Source organism: Apostichopus japonicus, chromosome 11 (genome assembly GCF_037975245.1).
Source record: "Apostichopus japonicus isolate 1M-3 chromosome 11, ASM3797524v1, whole genome shotgun sequence".
Lineage (NCBI taxonomy): Eukaryota > Metazoa > Echinodermata > Holothuroidea > Aspidochirotida > Stichopodidae > Apostichopus > Apostichopus japonicus.
In genome coordinates this window covers 26712705-26737766 of record NC_092571.1, presented here as the reverse complement: position 1 = coordinate 26737766, position 25062 = coordinate 26712705, and the positions used below count along the sequence as shown (strand labels likewise).

The 25062-nt window shown below is 36.3% G+C and overlaps 1 protein-coding gene across 1 annotated transcript; it reads left to right on the top strand.

The window, feature by feature from the left end:
• Positions 1–210: 210 nt before the first annotated feature.
• LOC139975851 (DNA-directed RNA polymerase, mitochondrial-like) lies at positions 211–24759 on the top strand. Its single transcript, XM_071984101.1, has 27 exons — positions 211–767; positions 2698–2814; positions 3644–4899; positions 5308–5406; positions 6054–6154; positions 6396–6624; positions 7728–7874; positions 9135–9225; positions 9679–9884; positions 10398–10517; positions 11867–11908; positions 13047–13123; positions 13466–13532; positions 14262–14397; positions 15517–15650; positions 16220–16320; positions 16867–16987; positions 17348–17544; positions 18060–18138; positions 18737–18859; positions 19621–19743; positions 20765–20842; positions 21584–21772; positions 22486–22655; positions 23420–23591; positions 23850–23935; positions 24291–24759. The coding sequence occupies exons 1-27, from the start codon at positions 557–559 to the stop codon at positions 24427–24429; spliced, it is 4611 nt and encodes a 1536-aa protein (XP_071840202.1). The 5' UTR covers positions 211–556; the 3' UTR covers positions 24430–24759.
• The last annotated feature ends 303 nt before the right edge of the window (positions 24760–25062 follow it).

The window sequence follows — 25062 nt, the reverse complement described above, 5'->3', positions numbered from 1 at the left end:
AGTCTATATGAATTCGTTCTAGTACCAAAAAGCAGCAGGAGAACATCTTTTTTTTTGTGTTTGGCATCACCAGGATCTGGTTGTTGTGGATGGCATGTTGAAGAACACGAATGGAAGTACATGTGGTGCACAAATTTGGTCAATTGAGGCAAGTTTAGATCAGTTTAGCTGAGGCCTCCCAGGAGCAGCTTTCGAAAATCGTTTTACTATACTGAGTAAAAAGGTTTGTTTAAAAGTAACGAAAATTTCAGGCTCTCATAGCGAAACATCTGCACGGTCCTGTTTTGGACAATTGATGGGTGCCATTGATGGCCAACTTATCAGCTATCCAGTCATGGGTAGCGTTTAGCTTGCTTGTGAGAACTTCTATCCGGACTTCGAACCACATTTATTTTGTGATTTAGTGTCTGAGTCAATGGGGCTTTTAATACGCTTATGCTACCTTGTAGATCTTTGGTGAAAAACTCATGGTTCAACGTGCTTAGAATATTACGAAATACGAGTAAGGTTGGGTGACATAGCGAAATTAATAATGACTGATAAACTGTGAAAGAACATGAATCTTTGTAGACTAAACTGGGCTCGTTGTTATTACAACCTTGTGATGCATTCTATGGATACTTGCTACAGACAGCGAAATCTGCCTTTTTATAATCATTTCATGCAAGTATCACAGAAACGCAAATACACCCTCTCGAACCCGAAGTTGAAACACAGACCTGTGCTATCAATAGTATTTGTCGGTCAAAATCGGAAACGATGTTTAGGTACGAAAAACTTTCTCTTTGCATTGTTGTTATGCCAAATGATCATGAGCGATCATTTATCTTGTTTCATATCCATCTGAGCTTTGTTTTAATTTTGGTTCTTCTATTGATGGACCTAGTTCGTGGTTTTCTCAGATTTCGCAAATCTACTTCCCACACTAACTTGCAAGTTACATAAGGCCTAGGCTAGTTACATAAGGCCTAGGCCCTCGGTTGGATAGACGCCTAGAGTAAGGCAAGCTAGCACATTGGTTCACTGCCTGCAAACAGAAGCAACGGCAAACATTTCGCCTTTACTATGACCACACAAATAGGTGTAGGCCCCATCCACAGAATCCTACACTAAAATGAGCCAGGTTCAACATGTTGCCTCCCTAATTAGGCCTATACTGTACAGTAGGCCTGATGAATATGATACTTGATAGGGAAAGTAAGGCTAACAATTTTGGACCTAAGACTAGGCCAACCCTAGTTTGAAAGTTTGGTCATCAGTGTGTTGGTGTATCTGATCATGTGTTAATTGTGTGAGGTACAACATTTGCATGAGCTTATATGAAAATGGTAGGAAACAATTTCATTGATTTATTAAGGCCGTGGCTATTTTTACGACGAGTCGTAACAATTATTTATAAACTTTTCTTACGACAAAGGCAAATTCAAGCGCAGTAAAGTAAATAAAGCAACTGCGCATGTAGTAGGGGTAACCCTAACCCTAAACATAACCCTAAACCTCAATCCTAACCCTTACCCTAACCCTAACCGGAAATTATTGTTTCTCCTCGTCGTAAAAATAGTACTCCTGGTCATGAAAATAGCAACTGCGCATGCGTAGTCGGGAATTATTCTTACGACTAGTCGTAACAATAGCCACTTTGATTTATTAAAGGCATTGCAATTGCAATGCAAGAAAACTCGTATCGTTTGTACTAGTGTCTAATTACAGACGGTAGCAAGCTGTGTGTGTGTATTTTCTAGGATCGATGGTGGTGTTTAACACTTCTGTTACACCTCATTCGCAACTAGGTCAAATTACCCGCATTAGAAGTTTCTTTTTGCGCGAGTCTTCACACCCTTTAAAGGCATTGGAGACTCGCCCCAAACCACGTGCGGCAATCTGAAAAGTGAACTTTCTGTTGCTTGCAAGTGAGGTTTTTTCTTGTCGCTACAAAATGCAGACAGTTATGAAACGTGATACCTTGTTATCTTTTATCTAGATCTGAGATGTCCATCGCTGCTATGTACTGTACACTGTGTTGTCGGTATTGACCGTAGCTGCATATGTATATATTGACTGTACACTAGTGTCTAATTACCGACGGTAGCAAGCTGTGTGTGTAATTTCTGGGATCGATGGTGGTGTCTAACACTTCTGTTACACCTCATTCGAAACTAGGTCAGATTACGGGCATGAGACGTTCCTTTGTGTGCAAGTCTTCAATGCCTTTAAATCTCTCATCACTGAAATATATCTACAGTATGTGAGGTAGGCTACTGTAACTAAATTACAGTATTAGACTAGTACAACTTACAATCACTGAATCAGAATATGAAATTTTTGTAATAGGCATGCTACAGTAAGTTTAAGTACTGTACAGTGCAGTTGACTTTCAATGTTGAATATTGCGACTTGGATTAGGATTTGAAATCTCCTTTGTATTATTGTAACGTGTATACCATGGATTTGACACTCATCTCTACTGACTGAGAACTAGTAGGCTCATGAATGAAAACATTTACAAAAGAATACTTCTGTGTTGCAGTACATACATATCTACTGTACTGTTGTTGTTAATTATCTAGTAGTCATGTGTTCAATGTATTGTACCATCTTTCAACTTACACAGCCCGCTTCTCAGTACACCCAAAAGAAATATAAAATTGTAAGAAATTGTTTAAACAGGTTTATAAAAATGATTCCTCATATCTCCAGAAACTGATGTATTTGCAAGCAGTAGAACAGGAACTCAATCAATTATCTCAGCCACTCAAATTCACTCATCGACACAACCCTCAGAGGGGAGCTCGAAAGTGTCATCTTCTACTCAGGGTAGGCTGCATACTTTTGTATTTTTAATGTCTAGCAGCTCTGCATACAGTATATAATGTATAATTGTCCCACAGTAAGATTAAATCAGTTGTGTCAAAATGTGGTCCTTGTGCTATCAAATACAAATCTGCCAGTGACATATTTGTAGTTTTTAGGAAGGCTCACACCATGCAGAACTGTAGTCGTTGTGTTGTAGTCTTGACAAACTATGACAGATTGTACAATTGTAATAAGAGCTCAGCATGTATTACAGTACATCTATTATATTAATGAAACTATTGTCCCCACAAGCTACTGTATGATCTCCCATGGTGACTGAGCCAGGACCTGCCATACCCCAGAAAATGTCTCACAAAAGTGCTTAATCTCAAGAGCTTCCAGGGAATTCATCCTTCAGACCCCCCCCCCTTCCCCTTGCCCTTTTCACAGTCCCTGAGAAAGAGGTTAACGTTCCTTATCATCAGAGGCGCCACATACAGTAATAATTGTGGTAATAAATTGTACAAAAAGCACAATTTTCATGTATTTATGGTAATATTTTGAAAGCTAAGTACTTCAAACCTTAGATCAGTTTGGACATACATCATAAACAATTTCATGTTTTTTATTACTATTATACATGCCTTGTGATTCAATATCACTGACTGCAAGGGAACTGTTCATAGTACAACATTATACACAATTCATGCTTACTCAATTTTATTTTATGATTCTCATGGACATTTTTAGTTGAACTGGTTGCCTCAGCAATTTTCAGTTCACTTTTAATTGACAGTAAGGAGAAAAATTTAAAATTGTTGAATGCCTTTAACTCTGAACCCCACATCAGATTCTTCATCGTCATCTGAAACGACTGGCAGCAGAAATGTTGGACTATCTCCTCATCTTCCATCCAAGAACAGCGAGGTGTTCTCTCATGAGACAGAGGCAAGAAATTTTTCAACTGTTACAGCTCAGAAAATTGAGACAGATAGGCCTACATGGTCATCAACGGCAATCAAGCAAGATTGTAAATCTGAAGTCCAGACAAAGATCCATGTTGAGAACAGTGATCCATTGTGCAATACAGCTGAGAAAACATCAAGTATAAAGGAAAGCATCAAAAAGACGTCTAAAAATTCTAAAGATGATGTGAAAAGTGACATCAAAAGTTTGAAGATTCCTAAATCAAGTATAAAGGAAAGCATCAAAAAGACATCTAAAAAAACTAAAGACTATGTGAAAAGTGACATCAAAAGTTTGAAGATTCCAAAACAAAAGACCATAGAAAAATCATCAGATAATCAGAGTGTTTTGGCAAACACTCTGTCAAAGAAAAGTCCATCCAAAGAAAAGTCTTCCACTGCTAAAACCTCCACGCAAAGTTCTGAAGTAAAGTTGAACAAAATAAATACTGGTGCTCTGATTAATTACAAGAGAACCTCAACATCGAAGGAGGTTAGAACTTCCAAAGTAAAGACTAAAGTATCTCCAAGTAAGACATCAGAGAAACCAGTTAAAAGCAAACCTAAGGACAAGTTACCTAAAACAAAAGCAAAGTCTAAAACAAAGAACAGACCAACAACTATGAAATCACAGGAAAAGAAGTTGGTCTTACTCGTCCCAGAAATTCCACCTTCAGAACTCCCCGTAGATATCGGCTTTCTTAGCAGGATGTTTCTTTCACAGCCAAAGTTCAAGGCAACTTATTCTGCCCCCAGTGCAATGTCATCTCCAGCTGTCAGTAAAGTAAGTGAAAAAGCTAGAGGAACCAAACAAACAGTCAGTGAAAGCAACATTGTAAGTGATCACACCACGTCAAAGACCCCACGATCTTTGAAGTCGATTCAGTCACCTGACATGTCACATGATCACAGTGTTGCAACTACAAGGGAAATACAGTTGGATAATAAGAGACCAGAGACAGTTAAAGAGAAACCATCAGGTGATGGGAGAATGGAAGAAAAAAGTGCTGTGAAAGGAAAGAAGAGCGGATCCAAAAAGGAAAGTCAGATTCCAAAGGGGGGACGGTTGAAGAAATTAGCCCAGGAGAACCCCCACCAATATATAATACCACTCCTGGATTTATATGTGTATCAAGGGAAGGTATGTACTGTAGACTAACATTATTAAATTTATGCGTTATCGGGATGTTAATGCTAAACACAGTTCCCTGTAATATATTACCAGTCATATTATATTTAAATATTATATGTAGTAAACTAGAATGGAAAAGATGGATACAAACATTGTACTTTGTAAACCAATCACATTTAACTAATTAATAATTTCCTTCCATATTTATAGTGGTGTTGTTGTTGGTACCACTTTCATTACAATACAGTTAACTGTTGGTTGATCTTGTCATCTTGATAAGTCTATTTTTTTTGGTCATTATGTTGTTGCATATACAGTAATATGATTTTCCAATCTCTGATACCTATGCAGCAGGTACACTACATGATGTTGAGATACAACTGAAAACAAATTCACTCAATTATATTAATTTTTCAGATGGAGTATGCCCAGTCTGTATTTGATACTTGCATGAAGCATGGAAGATTCAAAGATCTTGAGGTTTACAATATTTTACTTCAAGGTTGGGCTGAGAGGGTAAGTATTTGCATATTTCAAGAGAATATTATCAAACTTGTCCAACAGTATCTATATTCTGATCAATATCCTTGCAAGTGCAGAATCAAGTAAAAATTTATCAAAATTGTGGATTTTATATTTATTCAGTGTGTTCATTCTCAACCTCTAGTCTACAGTATAAACACTATCAAGAATTACCTCAAGATGCATGTTTATGATTTACCAATTTTGCAAGGACAAAACCATTAATATATTATCGTTATATTAGAAATTGTGTGAAAATGAGAAAAAGAATTCATTCAAAGTGAGAGTGCAGAGCTGGATAGGAATATTTGTTCCAAACTGCAGAGGACATGAAAGACTGATATCTTAATTTTTGAAGATATTTTAGCTCTTATGGAAGAAAAATCGAGGGAAACTGTAATTTCTAAGGAAACTAAAATTTGCTGGAAATTAGGAATTGATAGAGGATCTTTTAAAAATTGAGGATCAATGCAGAATCACGATCAAGAACTCGTTTCTTTGTTTTTTAATTGAGTATCAATAACTTTTGAAAATTGAAAAATCAAACATCAGTTGCTGATGAAGAGTACAGTATGTGTGTCTTTCTGCAATATGTTGAGTAATGTTCTGTTTTCTCTTTCTTGTTCTCTTTGGTTGCTAAGGGGAACATTGGTGCTGTAAAGAAACTATTCTCGCTGATGACAAAAAGTGAAGTCGAACCAGATATAAATTCCTTTGGTTCAGCCTTGGAATGTCTTGGGAGGTTTGTTGGCATTATTTCATATTTAATTTTACCATCTTTAAAAACTTAATTAAAGTTGATTCGTAATCACTAAAGACAAATTCATTCATAACCCCAATAATTTTCTCTTAAGTTAGGCCATGCTCTGATTCTGTGTTAGGCTAGTACAATATGTTGCAAAAGCACTACAGGTTCACTACTCTAGTAACTGCCAAATTCAGTTTTCACCAATTTTTTTCTTTTGCTGCACAATTCATTGCAGGACAAAACTTCTGGATAGGGAATTAGTCGAGAGGATCATCAAGGACTTGGAACAAGCAGGAATGACTCTAAATGATGTCATGTTGAAACACAACTTCAGAAGAGATAGCAGAGAGGTCGTTCTCGCAGTCATTCAAGCTGTGCAACCAGAATTTGTACATCCTTTACCTCCGAAACTCCCCGTCTGTTCTCTAGAAGTTGTAAAAGGAATGTACTCTGAGACAACAGAGGTAATAAATAGAGGACAGTTGGATAGTTAAGGTGTAGGCTTGGTGCAGCACATACTGTAGATAGAGTGTCAACCCCCCACAGTCATTAGGGTAAAAAAAAACAGTAAAGTTACACTGCAGTTTAGTAAGTAGTGCAAAGTGGCATCTTTGGATTTGGCATTTCATCTTTACATTACTAATGAACTTTATACATAAGTGAATTCATTAGTGAATTCATAGATTCATTAGTGAATTCATGAACTAAATTACTAATGAACATTACTAATGAATGATGCCTGAGTGTGAGATTAGCATGGTTGGTGCCCTAGGTTTTGAATGTGGTAGCATGCTTTGATTCAGTCTATTGTTGGTTCACTAATAGCTTTTTTTCACCATGGTTGCACAGCATTGACATTCAGCTGTGTGTCTCCATCAGTACTTGAGAGAGTGGTCAGCCCTTTCGGTACACTCAGTCTCTTTCCATCAGTTGGGATGTTTATTGTAAGGTTTGGTAGCAAAAACAGATGTGAAACTTACACAACTGCCTGTATGAATATCTAAATGGTGATCAGAGAATCCATGTAACATCATGCATTGCTAGATGAGCTATTGTAAGCTTTCTAACTCTTGTGATGCACTAAACCAAAGAACCTGTGTCTCATCAAGTTAACCAATCAGAGTAGCTTGAGGAGCACACTGACAGACAAAAACAAATATTAAGGAAATTACAAATTTATGTTAAAATCATGTGGGAAGAAAGCGAGTTTAGTTTGGCACATTGGTTATATGAACAATGCTATGAAAGCTTTGTACATCAAAGAGGACAGTTGGAGTGTCCAATGAAAGACTAAGTGGTATATCAATACAATGTTTAGTTCTCAGAATTAGTCGACCAAGTTGCCAGTACAATATGCTTGAAAATTCCCAAGAATACTTTCTTTCCTTTAAACATGTGTTTAAGCAATCTTGCATTTTGTTTAAATTTACAAACAATTTCTGAGCATTTTGTTAATGTTACTGTTCTAGTTAGGAGTCAAAGTGTCCAAAAGTTGTGAAGTTCACTTTTATTTATGAATATATATTTACTCTCTTTTAAACAATTTTAATTTTTTTTTTTAAATCAGATATCACCTAAAGCAGTGTTTCAACTAATTTCAAAAGATGAGATGAGGAGTAAGCTTGATCTCCAGTGGAAGACAGAAGAGAAGGAATGTATCAACATCAGATCAGTGGAGGAAGATCTCCATCCCAGCCAACATGTTCTTGAGAAGGTAACACATCCTCTTGAAATGAGTAGAGACAAGCTGGAAAATGGCAAGACATTTTTGGGTGGATCAGGATTAGAACCAGTGACATTATAGTTAATTGTAAGCCTTGTGACTGGCATTCCCCAACAAAGAAATGGCTATGCAGGGATCACCAACATATGAGGGTTGGCTAGCTTGGCTGATATTGCCCAAGGCTTGTATCCCGGAGCTCAAACTGCATTTTAGCCAAAGTTTCTTTCCTCAATTCCCAAATTATAGAAAATGGAAATATCAAAAGAAAAAAAAAAAGGATGGAAAGTCTATGGCAGTATTGTATGCTGTCTATGTCCCAGACTGGTGCTTGATAATAAATGAAATTCACTGACAAGAGATATGGTAAAAGAAGACTTGATTTTTGCCATTGTCCCAGTCAACTTATATTTTGTAAATCATTATTGCTTGTTAGTTGTTAATTACCTTTTTTTTTTCTTGTTCTTTTCCTCTATTGTTGTATTGTGTTTATCTGTACTGTTTAACCTGTTTAAGGTTTTGACTGCTTGTACAAGCTAATGCTTTTTCAGTCCTCCTCCACCACCTTGTTTTATCTTGACTTTGTACTACTCATCTTTTATTGTTGTGGAAATATACTCAAACTCAAACTGTTGATTTTCAATTTATATAAAAGAAAAATTTATGCAGACGATATTTAAAACAAAAAAAACGTTGACTATTAGCTTCAGCCCATCCAACCAGTGCTTTAGAAATGTTATCATTGCTATGAGATTGATCGAAATATGAATGCGTATGATCAACGAGTAACCAACATATAGCATAGAAGACAGTCTACAAATACAGATCATATATGGCTATTGCACTCGTAATGGTTTCAAAATGATCCTTGTTTATATCCATTTCTAGTTGAAAAGCTAACTTTGAGTAAAAAAAATTAAAAAAAATCCAAATGTGCTTGTAGTCTTCACATCCTATTTTTTGATAAGCTCAGAACTTGAAATGTTTCTTGGTAGACAGGGACTTGTATGGACTGGAGATGTTGCATCTTAAATTCAATACAATTTGTTGACACGGAAGAAATTTATAATTGATGTAGCAGCATCACAAAGTTGAGTCGTCACATGTTTCAATATTTCAAGCTTAATCAGGGATTATTTTCTCTTGTCCTGATGGTGTTATTCTATTTGTTTTTGTTTTATTTATTGTTGCCATGGGTTTGGTAGTTAGTTTCAAATTTTTAATAAAGGCTGCAATTTGTTTGTTTCTTTTCAGAGGAAAATTCTTGCTGAACACAAAGGCATGTGGTGGAGAGCACTGAAGAAGGGTTTGGAGCAACAAAAGAAAAAACAGAGTTATAAAAAGAGTGAGTTAAGTCTCCCTTTTTGGTCCTTTCAATGAACTGTAATGATTTTAATCGATATCATGGAAATATGTCAAGTTATCTGGGACACATCCACATCCATCTTTCTGCACAAACGAGAAGTCCTATTGAATTCTTTACTGATGAAACATGAGAGGGTGGTGGCCAATTGGCTAAGGCGTTGGACTTGTGATCACTTGCCTCTTTCCACCCAGGGGTTAAATGAGTACAGTATCTCTGAGGTAACTTGTCATTGGGCGCAGTATATAACTGCTGCCGACTGGAGGGATTGACCAGGGGTAATATAACGTCTGTAAAGTGCTTTGAGACCTATCGCTGGTATTAAGGGCTATATAAAAAGCAAATATTATTATGATTATTATTAAACAGATAGATAAATATTTCACGTTTTTGTGATTCACTTGAGTTTTGTATTTTTTTTCAAATTCTTTCCAGCCTTTGGTCATATGAAAGAGCATGTCTATCCATTTATGACAATCCTTAACGACGATGATTACGTGCAGCTCATGTTGGAGTCTTTACCAAAGTTTGCTGCCACCTCGGAGGGGATCGGTACTCTTCACCTGGCGAGGGAGTTGGGGTCAAGGGTGAACCAACGGTACATCATCAGGAAAAAACGAAGGAGTCTTGTTGCAGAAAAGGTAATTTGATGTCAACTATCTCCCTTTACTTGAAAAGAAGAAGGAAGTGTTTTCCATTCTGAATAACGGAAAAGTTACCTTAAACAGATTTATTCTCTTGTTGTCTTTATGGGAAGTATTGAAGCACTGCTTGTCACAGTTTATGGGTAGTTTGTTTACATCAATGCACCCATCATACGTATATCTCTCATGGATTTAGATTTGAACAGATAAGCTAAAATGCATTATTTGCTTGTAGTCTGTTACTACTGTATGTGATGAAAAGAGTTGATGCATTTGTGCACTAATAACGTTCAAGTTAATTAAATTCATAAGTCAATGGACACATAATAACAACATCACTTAATATACAAAAATGTATACACATATATTCGTTTCTTTCTGTTTCCTTTCACTGTGTACACATTTTATTGTTTGGAATCATTTTCAAGTTGTTGACGATCAAATAAAAAAGTAGTTTTAACTTTTCTCTCTCTTTCTCTCTTGTTGTTGTTGTGTGGTTTCCATATTTAGACTCAGAAACTCTACTGGGAGTACATTCAAGGCTTAATGAAAGAGAACCAAGGGGACAAATGGACCCACAGAGAACAATGGCAGCACTTGTTGCATCATGATCAGACTGGTCCATCTTTGGTAAGTATACAATGCAATATTAGAAACCATGACAAAAATCAACCTGGAAATATTACACTGGATAATTTGCAGCTTATTCTACTGCTCATGTATTGTCCCATTGCTCCAGTGAACAGCCTAAGCTTTGCTGTTAGTTAATGTAATTTGTAAAAGTAAGTGTGTCTGTTTCTATCCTGTGTAAAAGTAAGTTGGCCTGACGTTTCGATCCTAGCAGGATCTTCTTCAAAGGCTAATATTTTTCTATCCTAGCAGGATCTTCTTCAGAGGCTGAATGACAAGTTCCAAAAATTACTTTTTTCTTCTGTTAATTAATGAGCTAGCAAACATGATATTTACACAGTCTGAGGTGATGGACACATCATACATAACCTTGAATTCAGAGTACAGATAGTGACTTTCTCAGTAGTACAATGCATTGATGAGGCCTATTTAATACTCCTACTGTTATCAACAATAACTTGGTAGCTCAATTGACTGCCAGTTGTATGTCTGTAAACTTCATCAAGAAGAAGTGAGTCTGATCCGTTATTTGAACTGTACTAGAAAAGATATATTAAGCGGAGTAAGGCGCAGGAGTACAATGGAGTTAAGGGAAGAATGTTTGAAAATCCCAGTTTTTCATTTATACCATTCTTTGATCTTTCATAAAACATCTCAAATTATCTATTTATTTCATATCTTGTTGTTATTGCCATGGATGGTATGTTATGAGAGACAGAGATGAGATTCTTCTTGATGTATCTACCTCATAAAATGCCATTCATGGTCATGACCATTGAAGATGTTACAGAACACATATCAATTGTAGGAAAGGGGGTTGTTATTGGAAAGGCAGAGAATGGGGAGAACGGGTGGGCAGTTAAATGGACTCTACGAAAGTGACATTACTTTCTCAGATTGCCTGATGATTCTCTTTAAGATATAAAGGTTTTTTATGTTCAGAGACGAGCAGAATTTCTTCCAAAGGCTTATTGTACTATTTTTGTAAATTGTGGTGTGATATTTCTGTAAACCAATAGGTTTTTCGGACCAGAAAGTGGCTTTTCAATGGAAACAGGGGCCACTTGAAAGTTGGGGAAATTGGAAACTTTCTAATCTATCATTTATACTCCCTCTCATATACACAACTGTGATACATCAACAAGGTTGCATGTTAGGAAGGGGGGGGAAGGGGTGTTTTCTATTCATTTGTACTTTGTAGAAAAAATAGCCTATGTATGCAGTTGATTGGCTGTGTGCTGCTATGTGTTAAATAAATAAATTGCATATTTTCACGGAAATCTAGCTTAAAGTGGGAGCCCACTTATTAACCCCCTGTCTTATTTACCCCTTACTTCTTTACTCTCCAGGAATTTGATACCCATATCTGGCCAAGCAGTGTTACCTTAAAGGTAAGATTTTATTTACGTTTGCAATTCTAATTTGATTGGATAAAGAAACATTGCGAAGACAGGGAAGGTACGAACAAATCGCACTTCACCTTCTCTGTGTAATACCTAAACCAAACCAACATTTTTCCAAACCAACATTTTTCCAGCCCCATTTAGTGACAGGGAAAAGTGGGGCATCCCCACAACCCAGAAACTTTTCTCATATGCCAATGAAGCAACATGATTAATGTTGTGCTCATGTTGTAAGAGCAAAACCTGACAGTCATACTACTTTTGTGTCTACAAGTGGCTTCCTGTTTATAAGAATTAAAAGAAGTTGTATCAGCTTCTTGATGTGAATTCCTCACTGGTGATCTTGACTAACTTCCCCCAAAACTTTTCTGAAGGCCGCTCAATTCTTTATGTGTAAACCTCTACACACATGAGGTCATGTAAGACACACAGCTGTGCATGTGTTCACCTACATTATGGATGATAAATTCTTCCCTTTCTTTTTGTGTTTTATAGTCCCAAACTTCTTGGTTTTTTATCCATCAAGTTGTCTATAAAAATTTGCATACAAATACAAGAGCACATCTCTAGCGACTCTGTTGTCTAAAGCTGAATGTCCGACTCCCTCCAGCCTCCAACCTGACTCTATGTGACTATCATTGGATAGTCAGTACAGTGTGCATGTGCTTACTTCTACTAGGTTTATGCCAAGGTTTAAGTCTTGTCGGCTTAGCCGGTGGTTTCAGCATGCCCCTGAGTTTGAACGAGAGAACTAACCAATCACAGGGAAATGATTTTGCCAGCAAATGTCTGACATTTAACAGAAAGCAGCTGTTAATTTGTTTAGGCATCAGACGCTGAGTGTGTTTAGTTAGTGTTATGACTATGGTTCATAAGGATGTTGGAAATCTAGGTCAGGACAGTCCAGCTGCCACTTAGCTTGCTCTGTATCATTCAGTCGGGGCAGTTAGGGGCTGGCTTAACTCTTATTGGCAGTATTTTAAAATGAAGTGTTCCGACCTGCAGACTAATCCCATGTAAAATATTAAGAGTATATATAATGTGAAGACACTGGGTAGTTGTAACCAGCATTTTCTAAAGATGAGGTAAGTCGTTTTCCTAATGTCCTCATTTTCCCTGTTTTCAGGTGGGAAACTTTATGGCCGACATTCTGCTAAGAGAAATTCAAATCGATGCTAATATATCCACGGGTAAACAAGAACAGTAAGTACAGCCTGGTTATTAAAACAAATATTTCCAAGTTTAAGTGGAAAAAAACAAAAGCAGTTTAATCATTAAAACCAACTCATAGAAACAACCTGTTTCCAAGTTCCTTTTGTTAACTGTGTAGATTTCACTAGGGACCCTAAAACAAGACATCAAATTTAGAACTAGGTCTATGGACAAATAACCTCTTGGAAATGTGCCAACATAATACAGGGAGAGTTACAAAATACCTCTTAGATGGTACCTGGTTGTATTATATGTGTAGCGTCAACCACTTTGTATATAATTCTCTTAACTAATACTGATTATATATTTATTTCTTTTTCATTTGTTTTGTAGGAAGTTGATTCCAGGGCTGTATCATATGTATGCTTATAGAAGCATGAAGCAAGTTGGGTTTATCAAGGTGAGTGAATGATGCTAAAAGTATTTGTGATATTAGGCAATGTGTCAAAAGTAGGATGCTGGGAGGGGGAGGGTGGGGGGGGGGCTGGGGGATGCAGCATCTTGCAGCCAGGCTGCATAGAACATAATAATTTTTATGTTGTGCAGTTTTCACACAGAAGACACAGTGCTGGTCTACCACGATCATCTCTATTGTCCTAATTAGTAATATCTTCAAAACTTTTCACAAATAATAAGTTAAGGAAGATTTGATTGCAATTTTTTTTTTATGAAACAGGTGTTGAATTAGTGTCATTATCTTTAAACTATCTGTTCACTTCTCTAAGATTTTGTTTTTACTTACAAAGCATACCCCACCACTTTTCACATCACATACGATTGTTCTAATGAACAGAGTGTGTGTCTGTGTGTGTAGGGGGGTTGGGAGGTCAGTTTTGTAGAGGCAGTGGCAGGTGGGGATTTTCCCAGTTTCTCACTCAGGGGAAGGAGAGAAATCCCACTTCAGTAGAAAAACAAAGATGGATATTAGACATTCTAAGACTGCTCAATCATATATTTACTAGTTTTGCTTCTATTTAATAATAAATAAAAATAAAAAAAACAGTTTGAAGGAAGATGAGGTGAGGTTGTACAAGACAGAGAAGAGTTATTATTCCTGTTCAATAATCAGGATTATCTATGATTCCAGCCCGACTAATCTGCCACCCTTTTGTTTCCTCCACCTTTGCAGCCCCATCCTCTGGTAATCGACCTCTTTCAGGGAGCCAAGGATCCTGACCTTCCGTTTGATAGTAATATTTTACCCATGGTGTCACCTCCTCTGCCTTGGACATCGGCCAGGTTTGGTGGCTATCCCCTCAGTGCTAGTAAGTACTGTGATAAATCAAACTTTGCAATACAAAATGCTATGACTATGATTCATAAAAAGTTTGTAAAGCTATCAATTTCAGTCATACCAGATATCTCAGCTACTTAAGTATTTTAAAATCTAAGTGCATTACTCTGTGATGTCATCAATGGAAATGCTATTAATTTGTTATTTTATTTTTTTAAACATTTTTTTCCCCCTTGGCTCTTGCAATGTGACGCATATTTGCAACATCTGTTTTACAGTGGATGTCTGATTCAGTGCAGGCTTAATTAATGGTGCAGTCATAATGTAAGAATTTTGATCTCACCCCTGGATAAATGATTGCCATAAACTGTAAGATAAATATGACCCAAAGGCAAATGCTTCTCATTTGCTGTGATGATGCTTACCCTACTGTTATTCATATCTTCACATTTTACTTAATTATTCAGTTGTTTGCCCAATAAGTTATCAAATTATTGTTATTACGGACACTATCACAACTTTGCTTCCAGTGATTGTCTTCAAAAGCCAAATTTTGACATTAATTTTTGGTATTGCTGTTTCTGAGGGATTAAGATGCATACAATACTTATCAATTTTATTTATACAAATTTTGTAGGACATCAAATTTCTTGTGTGACAATATTTATTTCAATGTTGATATTCTTATAGTAGTGCCACACAGCCAAATGTTATCAACAATAACCTGTACCTTTGTATTACTGTATCTTAACTATGCCCTGACCTGATGATGTTTCTTTTGTATATACTCAAACTATCTTAAGCTACCCTGTACTTTTGTAGTGAATAGAGGGATTAGGGTTTATGTAAATCGTCCTACATCCCTGGACACTACTTTCCATCAACAACAACCAGGGTTGACTAAAAGTAAAAGTTACTTGAAAAACTTTCTAAAATAAACAGCTGACAGATTGACTTCTTCTCTCATAAAAAAAATTCAAATCAACTAAATTCTACCATTCAAATGTGACAATGATGTCATTAGAAAAAAAAAATGACCTAAATTTAATTTGATTCTTTGTTCTCCTGCAATCTGAAGTTAATTGACAAAACCTTGTAGTTATGGATTAACATCACATCTGACTGACCATCCATTGTCTTTCTTCATCAGCTAAATTAATGAGATGCAAAGAGGGCTCCCTCCAGTCCCAGCTCATTTTAGACAAAGCTGAAACACCAGAGCTTCACCCTGTCCTGGATTCCTTGAACCAACTCAGCAGCGTTCCATGGATAGTTAACAAGAAGGTGAGGATTTCATTGTCAAACTTTGTGAGTTTGAAAAAGAAATAATATCAACCAAGTGTGACAGAGCTGCTCAAAGATGTGAATTGTTTAGTCCTTATGTGTTGAGTATCTCAATCTTCTCCTGTTTACATAGCCATGACAACCAATTACTTTGATATGACATGGCATATCATTAGCAAGTGTGACAGAGCTGCTCAAAGATATGGATTGTGTAGTCCTTACGTGTTTAGGACATCAATATTCTCCTGTTCACATACTGGTGACAAGCAATTACTTTGATATGTCAATGGCACATCATTACCAAGTGCTGCTCAAAGATATGGATTGTTTAGTCCTTACCTGTTGAGTACTTCAATCTTCTCATGTTCACATACTGATGACAACCAATTACTTTGATGTGTCAATTGCACATCATTACCAAAAACAGAACTTTTGTTTCATACAGAAATATTTTGCCTACACTAAGATACTATTTAAAACAGTAATCTCTGACAATTACATCTCTGTTGGCATGTATTGAGTTACTTATGGAAAAATTAATTTCTTACCCTGTGTTGTTCCTTCTGTAGATGCTGGACATTATAATTGATATATTTAAGAAGGAGGGCAGCAAAGAGCTGGACATACCACTACCATCCTCTGTCTATCCCTCTCCACCTCCTATAACAAGGTAAAGTTTATCCTTAATCTAACAGTTTGTTGATAACCACCTAATAAGCACAGTCAGGCATAAGTGTAAGGATATATCTGAAAGATAATCCATCTTCATGAACAAAATATTCCATTTCTTTGGCATTTATGAATTATCCATCACCAACCAGAACATTTCATATGGATATTAGCAAGCAAGGATATAGATAATTTGGTGTGACAACTGCTGATTCAGAAAATCCTTAGTTTATTCCATTATAAGATGCTTTAATAACCTATCGATACTTTGTGAAATGAATTATTTTATATTGACTTCTTCCAGGGTAAGAAATGGTGTCACAGCATTCTATAGAGTAGATATTTAGCAAGCTATGCAATATTTACTTCTAGTTACCTTTAGCACCCCCCCCCCCTCCCACACATGTCCCCTCCCCTTAACATTCACACATATACACGAGAAAATAAAGTATGCTCCTACCAAGCTCTAATTTGTTATGTTTTCTACAGTTGCTTTGCTAGTGGCCTGTATGTCATTTCTATTTTGTCCTTGTTACATTTGTTATAGTGATGCTACACCAGAGGAAATAGCCAAGATCCACCAGGAGAGGGCAGCTATGAGAAAATCTCAAGCAGAGATGCATTCTTTGAGAATGGACATGCTCTACAAACTCTCCATAGCTAATCATGTAAGTATGGTCCGTACCATGCAACAATTAAATAGCAAGTTAAGAAAGTATGATTCGTAGTTTGTAAACCCTCTGGAACTAATCATGTTAGTATAAAATCAATATTTTGTAAGCTCCAACATTTCTCACCATTGCTGTGTGATCCATAGTTTTAAATCAGTATGATCCATTTTATGTCACAATGATCAATAGTTTTAAACCTTCAAGAGCTAAATCCTGTAAATATGGTCCATATTTTGTAAACTCTAACATTTCTCACCATTGATGTATGATCCATAGTTTGTAAACTCTCCATAGCTAATCATATTTAAGATGTACACAGAATCATAAACATTCTGTTCTTTTGTGAATTTCTTACAGTTTCGGGATGATATCTTTTGGTTCCCACATAACATGGATTTCCGTGGTCGAGTTTACCCCTGTCCGCCTCACTTTAATCATCTCGGCAGTGATGTCACCAGAAGCCTCCTGCAGTTTGCCCAGGGACAACCCTTGGGAGAGAAAGGTCTGGACTGGCTTAAGATACACTTGATCAATTTAAGTGGGCTGAAGAAAAGGCAAGTCTATTCGTTCTGTCTTAACAAACTAACATGATTGCTGTATTTTGATTAACTGTTTTTCTGTCTGCCTACTTGTGAAATGATCATTCTTGAATGAATATAGGTATATCACTATCTTTGTTAGTTGTTTTTTGTCTTTCTTTGATCTGCCTACTTGTACAAATATTATTCTTGAATGAATAAATGTATATCACCGTCTGCGTTAGAAGATCTTAGGATCAGTAGTTAAATATTACATTCTGAAAAATTTGTTGTAATATGTGTTTTAAGCATACTCTTTTTAGCCATAGTTAATTTGATTCTGCTTTGTGTTTTCTAAATGTCTTTCAGTTCTCTTGGTCTAAGTAAACCCTGTTACTCTCTACTTCCTTGGCACTCACATTACTCCCATGCACCCTCCCACTCAACCTTCTCTCTTGTCACCGTCTTTAGTATTTTTTCTCGTCCCTCGGGACTTTCACTTCAACATTATTTTCGTAGTCTTATTGCTTGTAATGGCTTTCCTTCAATAGATGTTCATTGGCCGAGAGGTTGACATATGCAAATGAGATACTTCCTGACATATTGGATTCTGCTGATCAACCATTTGAGGTGAGTCCTTTGTAATGTTCTAAATGTCCTTGGAGAGTTTCATGTTATATATTACAGATGTTAGAGATCCGCTAGATCAAGATTCCCCGAGAAGCAAGAAATGACCGAACCAGTGGAAGATGTGTATTTTCTATTAAATTCTATGATGACAGCAATGGAGGCAGTCAGAGGAAAGTTGTCAAGAAAATGAATTGGAATTTTAAATTTGAGTTGAAAATTAAGGAAATAGAGGAAGGCAAGGTGTAAGATTGTTTGAATGTTTCATGTCTCGGATCCACAGATGACTCGTCGATCGGTGACACTGGTGATAAAATTACTGGAAATGATATACTGGTGTATTACAAAGGTTGTCTGTGATATAAGCGTTACCTGAATGGAATTGTCCAAATCTTATACTGTATGTTGTTATGAATGACTTCAGCATAATTTAAGTGTTCCTTTGAGTTGCTTGTATGTTCTGTTTGTCTGAGACTTTATTCTCTTGTTTTACTATCATCTTGTTATTATTATTTGATGGAAAGATATAAATAAGACGAGTATAGTTCCGAACATTATCTGTTATGACCGTTCACGGTATCAGCTTTATCTATTTAAACAGGGTAAAAAGTGGTGGCAGCAAACGGATGAACCGTGGCAGGCTCTGGCATGTTGTATGGACATAGCAGAGGCTGTTAGATCTCCAGACCCAGAGAAATATGTCAGTCATCTACCGATACACCAGGTAAGGTACTCTTTAATGCATTAGATCTCTTTAACATGCCATAGAGTAATGCTATGTTGAGCAGAATGAACCAGATGTAGAACCCTTACTTATTTTCCAAGTAAATATTTAACAGATGCTCAGGCAAATAAGGAATGATTAGTCAGGCACATTGTTGTAAGGAATGCTTAGTAAGGCACTTTGCTGGTTGATTTTGTGAAAACTTAGTGAATTTTTTGAAGTTTGGGAGGATTGGCTTCGAATAGATTCCATCTTAAAGAGTTAAAAATTTGAGGATTTATTAAAGAAAAAAAAGAAAAATTGTCCAAAAATATATGAACACATTAGCTGTCAGTCAATCCCACTTCCTCCTTCACTCTCCCCAACATCCTTCCCCATACTGATTGAACAAACTACTAAATTGAATTCTAAATTTTTCTAATATCGTTTGGGCCTTAAAGTGAAACAGCTTGATTTCTAAACACTTCATTTCTTTGGAATAAAAGAGAACACAATCCCTTTAATATTTCATTACCCTTGTTGCTGCTTTAGGAGATGCTTATTGACTATAGGGGTTCACCTAAGAGAAGGGGTAAGAGACAAGGCCTTGTCTGGTCCAGATAAACATAACAAGGGGCAAACAGGGTTTTTCAATCATAGAGCATTTTTTACTTTTTAAGTATTGAACTTTTAAATTCTTCTCTCATGCACTGGTTATTCATATTTGTGATTAATGCAAGCACCTCTTCCCAATATTATTAATTTGCCGACCACTTTTTCAGGATGGCTCATGTAACGGTCTTCAACATTACGCTGCTCTCGGCCGTGACATCATAGGGGCACAGCAGGTTAACCTCCACCCGTTCCCAGTTCCACAAGATGTCTACAGCGGTGTTGCACAGATGGTATGATAGAGTTCCTCATGGTCTCATTAAGTCATTCCCATTTTGCTCGTCATCGACACAATGTCAAGAGCTACGATAATCGTTCGACTGCAGCTTGTGTTAATCTCTAAATCATTAGTATATATTGCAAGTTTTGAGCATGCCTAAATTGTTAAGGGAATTTCAAAGGTACTTTGCTGTGAAGATCTAGCCCACCATATCATTCCAAAGCATTGAGGAGTGATTAGTAAAGCAGATTAAATATCTTAGGTGGGACAGCTCCTCGAGGGTGACAGCTTTAAATATTTGATATTCGCTTTTGGAAAATATCTTTGGGAAAAACAATGTTCGAAGTTGTAAATTTTTCAACTTTTATTCCACCATTCAAAGTTAGATTTGAATAAATAAGCTAGTTATGTATGTGGTTATGGCATAGTTGGGTCAACAGAGTTGAGAAAATGATAGAAAAGGAATCAAAAAGCTGCTTTAATGAAACATCCTAGTTCCAGTGTTGAATTCACATATTAAGTTAGCTAATTTAAAGTTGTTAAAATGACAAATTAAGTTGATAAACCTTTCGTCTCTTTGTCTTTCATTTTTCTTTTCTTATCTTCATTATTATTCATATAATATTAGTTGCCAAATGTCTTTTGGTTTCTTTGTTTGCAATAATTTCCATTATTAGCTGTCACTGTTTATGTAATAAATGTGATATGCTGATGAACTGCATTATGGGAACTTCACAGTGAAACAAAAAAGATTAGCATATTCTTGATGAAAGCAAAAGTTCTGTGGAAGATTGGATTACTCAATCTGTGATGTTAAGGCAACACGAAGGAGTCCTTCACATATGTTAATTATCTAGGCTGAAAAGTGAATTTTACAGAAACATTCACAGACATTGTAAAAAGATGTTGTTAGTTTTAAACCATTGCGGTTTATTTTAATAAAAATGTACTTGACATTAAATAAAATGTCGGGGTTAATCATAATTCTTTTAATTTCAAACCATTATTATTAAATTTTTTTTTTTGCTTATCAGGTGGAAGAACTGAGAGAGAAAGATGCACAAAATGGACTGAAAATTGCAAAGACTTTGAAGGGTTCTGTTCACAGGAAGGTAATTGTTTTAAGAAGTTCCTAATTTTATTTTGGTGGAAAGTTTGGAATATTTCAGATGAGAAATCAGAGTCTTGCTTTTTCATCTTTTTCCTTTCTTTTTCGTAATTTTAAACTTTTGTATGTTGTATCCTAAATAAATTTGTCTGTAGTTAAGAATAGTAATACTTCGTTATGATCCAGTTTAACTATAAGCCAGTTTCACTATAACCCTTATAATTAGCAAATAATAAACAAAAGTCATCAATAAAAGTTGTAGCATGTTGTCATCACTTCAACAAGCAAGTAGCAGAAGTTTTGGTCTTATATTCTGCTATGTGGTTAATATAAAGTAAATGGATGTAGCTTAAAGTTGTTGATCAAACATTCCAAGGTATCAAACTTATAAGAGCTCAACAAGTTCATAAAAAAAAAAAAATAACTTGTGATGAGAAAGATGCCATCAAAATCGTCTACATAGTGCCTACATTTATTAAGACAATATTTGTATTGTTGAATGTCTGTTCCTACATGTGTTTTGTGTAAGATGGGAGGGACAAGTTAAAAGCCATAGTATTGGGCAATGTACTGGGTGTATATAAAGCAACTATCTGTCATTTTTACCTGGTAATATTCGTTCGTTACCTGGTAATATTCGTTCGTTACCTGGTAATATTCGTTACCTGGTAGTATTCGTTTCCTGGTGATGTTCATTACCTGGTAATATTCGTTACCTGGTGATAATCGTTTCAATACTCTACAGGTTGTTAAGCAAACAGTGATGACTGTGGTCTACGGTGTGACAGCATTCGGAGGACGTCATCAAATCTTCCGCCAGTTGAAGGACGCGGAAGTCCTCTCAGAGAACGATGCCTGGTATGCAGCCGGCTATCTGGTTCTAAAAGTCTTTCAATCGCTGGGAAAGATGTTTGCCAAAACCAGAGAAATACAGGTATTTCAGAAAGTCAGACTTGGTCTGTCTGTCAGTGAGTGATTCGGCAGATTCTTGTTGATTTTTGTTTTCTTCCTGATTAAGTCAGTCTCCAAACTTTGTTCCAGTGTAGCTTAATTCTCTGCTAAGAACTTTGTTTTGCTTTTCATTGTCTACTCAATTTTCTTTATTCCATAACAGTCACAACTTTTGTAACTGATAATTATTTTCTGTTACCATTACAGATATAATTGACTGTTTTTCTAAAACGTTTTGGCTTTAATATTTTTAGTTTTCCTTTCTGTGAATATTTTATCATTGTTTGGTATCATTAATTACTGCATTTTGAACTCTCCAAAATCTTGTGAAGCAATCTTAGGTTCACTTTGCTGTTCATAGTCTCCTCAATTTCTTTATTCCATAACAGTTACAACTGTGCAAAATTGACACACCTGAAAGTAGAATCTGCCAATGTTGGTCCACCACAAGGGTTTTCCAGGATCAACAAATCAAAACATTCCATTGAATTTGTGGGATGCAAACTTTTACTGCTTTGAATGAAACAGAAACTCTCTATTACAGAGCAGTTAAACAACTAGGTAGCTTCATATTGCAAATATGACATGCTCATGGTCAGATGGACAAACAGTTAAGATCCAACACAAAGTTCAGATTTATCTCTTAGAACACAACACCATGTAATCTTCATCCATTGTTATATCTTTCTCTGTAAGGATTGGCTCACCGAGAGTGCCTTAATGATCGCCAAAGGAGGCTCCTCTGTGGAGTGGGTCACGCCCCTGGGTCTACCAATCGTACAGCCGTACCACAAGAAGAATCAAGTGTGGGTCAGTACCACAGAGAAGTGGTCCCTGTACCACAATGACACCACCAATGCAAAAGGGTAAGTTACTTTAACATAGCTAAACATCAAATATTCAGATTGAACAACCTCATTCAACCTTCTAGTTTCCTCCTTTATTCATCCTCAAAACTTCAATTCCTCTGTTAAGACTGTCTTCAAGATTGCTGATACAAATATTGTTGTTATTAAATAACTCGCTACAGATGAGCCGCTATAAGATAAACCTGTTATTGACAGGAGATAGTAGCTTTAAGGCAGTCTGCCTGTTGTATATACTGTTGACTCGGTAATGCCAACGTCAAAAATGATGATAATAGTTTTTTCTGGAGTCAGTAATAACTGTGGCACATTGCAAAATACTATCATGTTAATAATCAGGGGCAGGGGAGGCGGGTTCATTCTGGACGGGCACACACGTGGTCGGGCATCGGGATATATGACTTTGAATTGAGGGGGCAACCCACAAAGTTATCACCAAAACATTGCGGCAAAATGAATCCTCTGTACCAAAAATTCCAGTATTTAAGTTTTGTTTCCAGTATAAGGACATTTCTGTCTTTATATTTTACAATTTTTCTACAAAGCATATCAAAGGTTACAGAGGTTACAAACGTCACATTTTGTTACCAAGAAGGGGCACTTGAAATTCATAGAAAGGGGCTATTTTTAGGGCTTTCACATAATTGGGAGGGCATGTGCCCTCTGGTTCCACCACTTCGGATTTTAATGCATTTCAGTTGTATTTGTCTGCATCAATATTTACTCTGCCCCTTTATTGCAATAACCGTTCATTTCTCTTGTAGTCGACCCGATGCTCAGAAGCAGAAGAACGCATTCCCACCGAATTTTATTCATTCCCTGGATTCAACACACATGATGCTAACCTCACTTCATTGTCAAAGGTTGGGGGTTACATTTGCATCAGTCCACGACTGCTTCTGGACTCACCCGTGTTCTGTAGATCTGATGAACGAGGTAAGGATGTAACAATTCAGTAGGATTTCTTGAACTTTGTCATCTCACATGAAAACAATATTTTACATTCATTCTAAGAAGTGTAAATTAATATCTATTTTTGCCCTAATTCATGGAATATGAAGAAAACAAATGTGATATATTGCATTCCAGTGTTTCTGTGAAAGTACAATAAATCATGGCTCATGTTTTTCAAGATGCTTTTAAAAATCATGATTTCTAGAAGTGTTTTTTTTTCTCTTTCCTTTTGCTGGGTAGATTTGCAGAGAACAATTTGTAATGCTTCATGAGCAGCCGATATTGCACAACCTTGCTAAAAATCTGGTGGAGAAGTTTGGAGAGCTGTAAGTATCAAACTGTTGTGATTGTAACATCTACATATACATACACAAACCTGGTCTTATGGTCAAATGGTCTTATTCAAGTTTATTGTGTGCTAAAACAAAGTGAAAGCCTTTGTGAGATGGAATTGTAGGCTGTTAAATGAAATATTCATAATATTAATCATGTTTAGTGCATTCAGTAGTATGCGACAATACCATAAACTCTGGGTACTCTCGTGCTTCCCTTACCCTTTGGATGGTGATGCATATTTCTACCAGTTACCAGTGAATTGAACCATATATTTATCATGGTTTCTCTCTAATTTACTTTGAGGTTGATGCATTAAGTTTCTTCATGTTTGATCTCAAATTACAGAGAGGTAGGTCCAGGGATGAGGATAAAACAAGGAAACCCCATGGAGATCCTGAAGGTCAAAGATTACGTGGAGAAGGTTCCGGAGACCGGAGAATTTGACCTAAAAAATGTCTTGGAATCAACTTATTTCTTCAGTTGATGTGATGGGGAAGTGAAGATGAAATATGAAGCTTGATCATTTTGCCCAGAGGTAGGGCTGGCATAGTCCTATGGAGACTGCCTCTGCTGGAGGATGTTTTGATGGATTGATAGATGCTGTCCCTTTGGAAGCGGCAGTCTCTAGTCTTATCAACTGAGAGTTGTGTAACCTGTTGGTAGGCTTATATTCCGTAGTTTGGAAGATTCTAGCAAGATGTTGTTTGTTTTTACGTATGTGAGATTGGCATGATGGTGCATCTGTATCAAGTCATGGGGAATAGATAAAGACATGTTCCTATTTAATTTGACATACATCATTCTGTTGTTGTTTTTTAAACCAAAAATCACTTCTTTGATTTATATACCAATTTTTGAAGCATGATTGGTAGCAATGTAGTTTTCCAGCCATTCACGTTTCCATGGAGACTGTTGAAAAGCAACATAGTTTGGCCATTTACTGTAAATTTGGGTAGACTTTGATAACTATACAGTTTTGTAATCAGAATATCAGGTAACTAAATTAGTGAGCAAGTTGGAATCTCTATTTGAAACAGAATCTATTTATTTAATGTGTTGAAGGTGTATCTATATTACAGATATTTACTGGCTATGTATTCATTTATGTCTTGAAGGG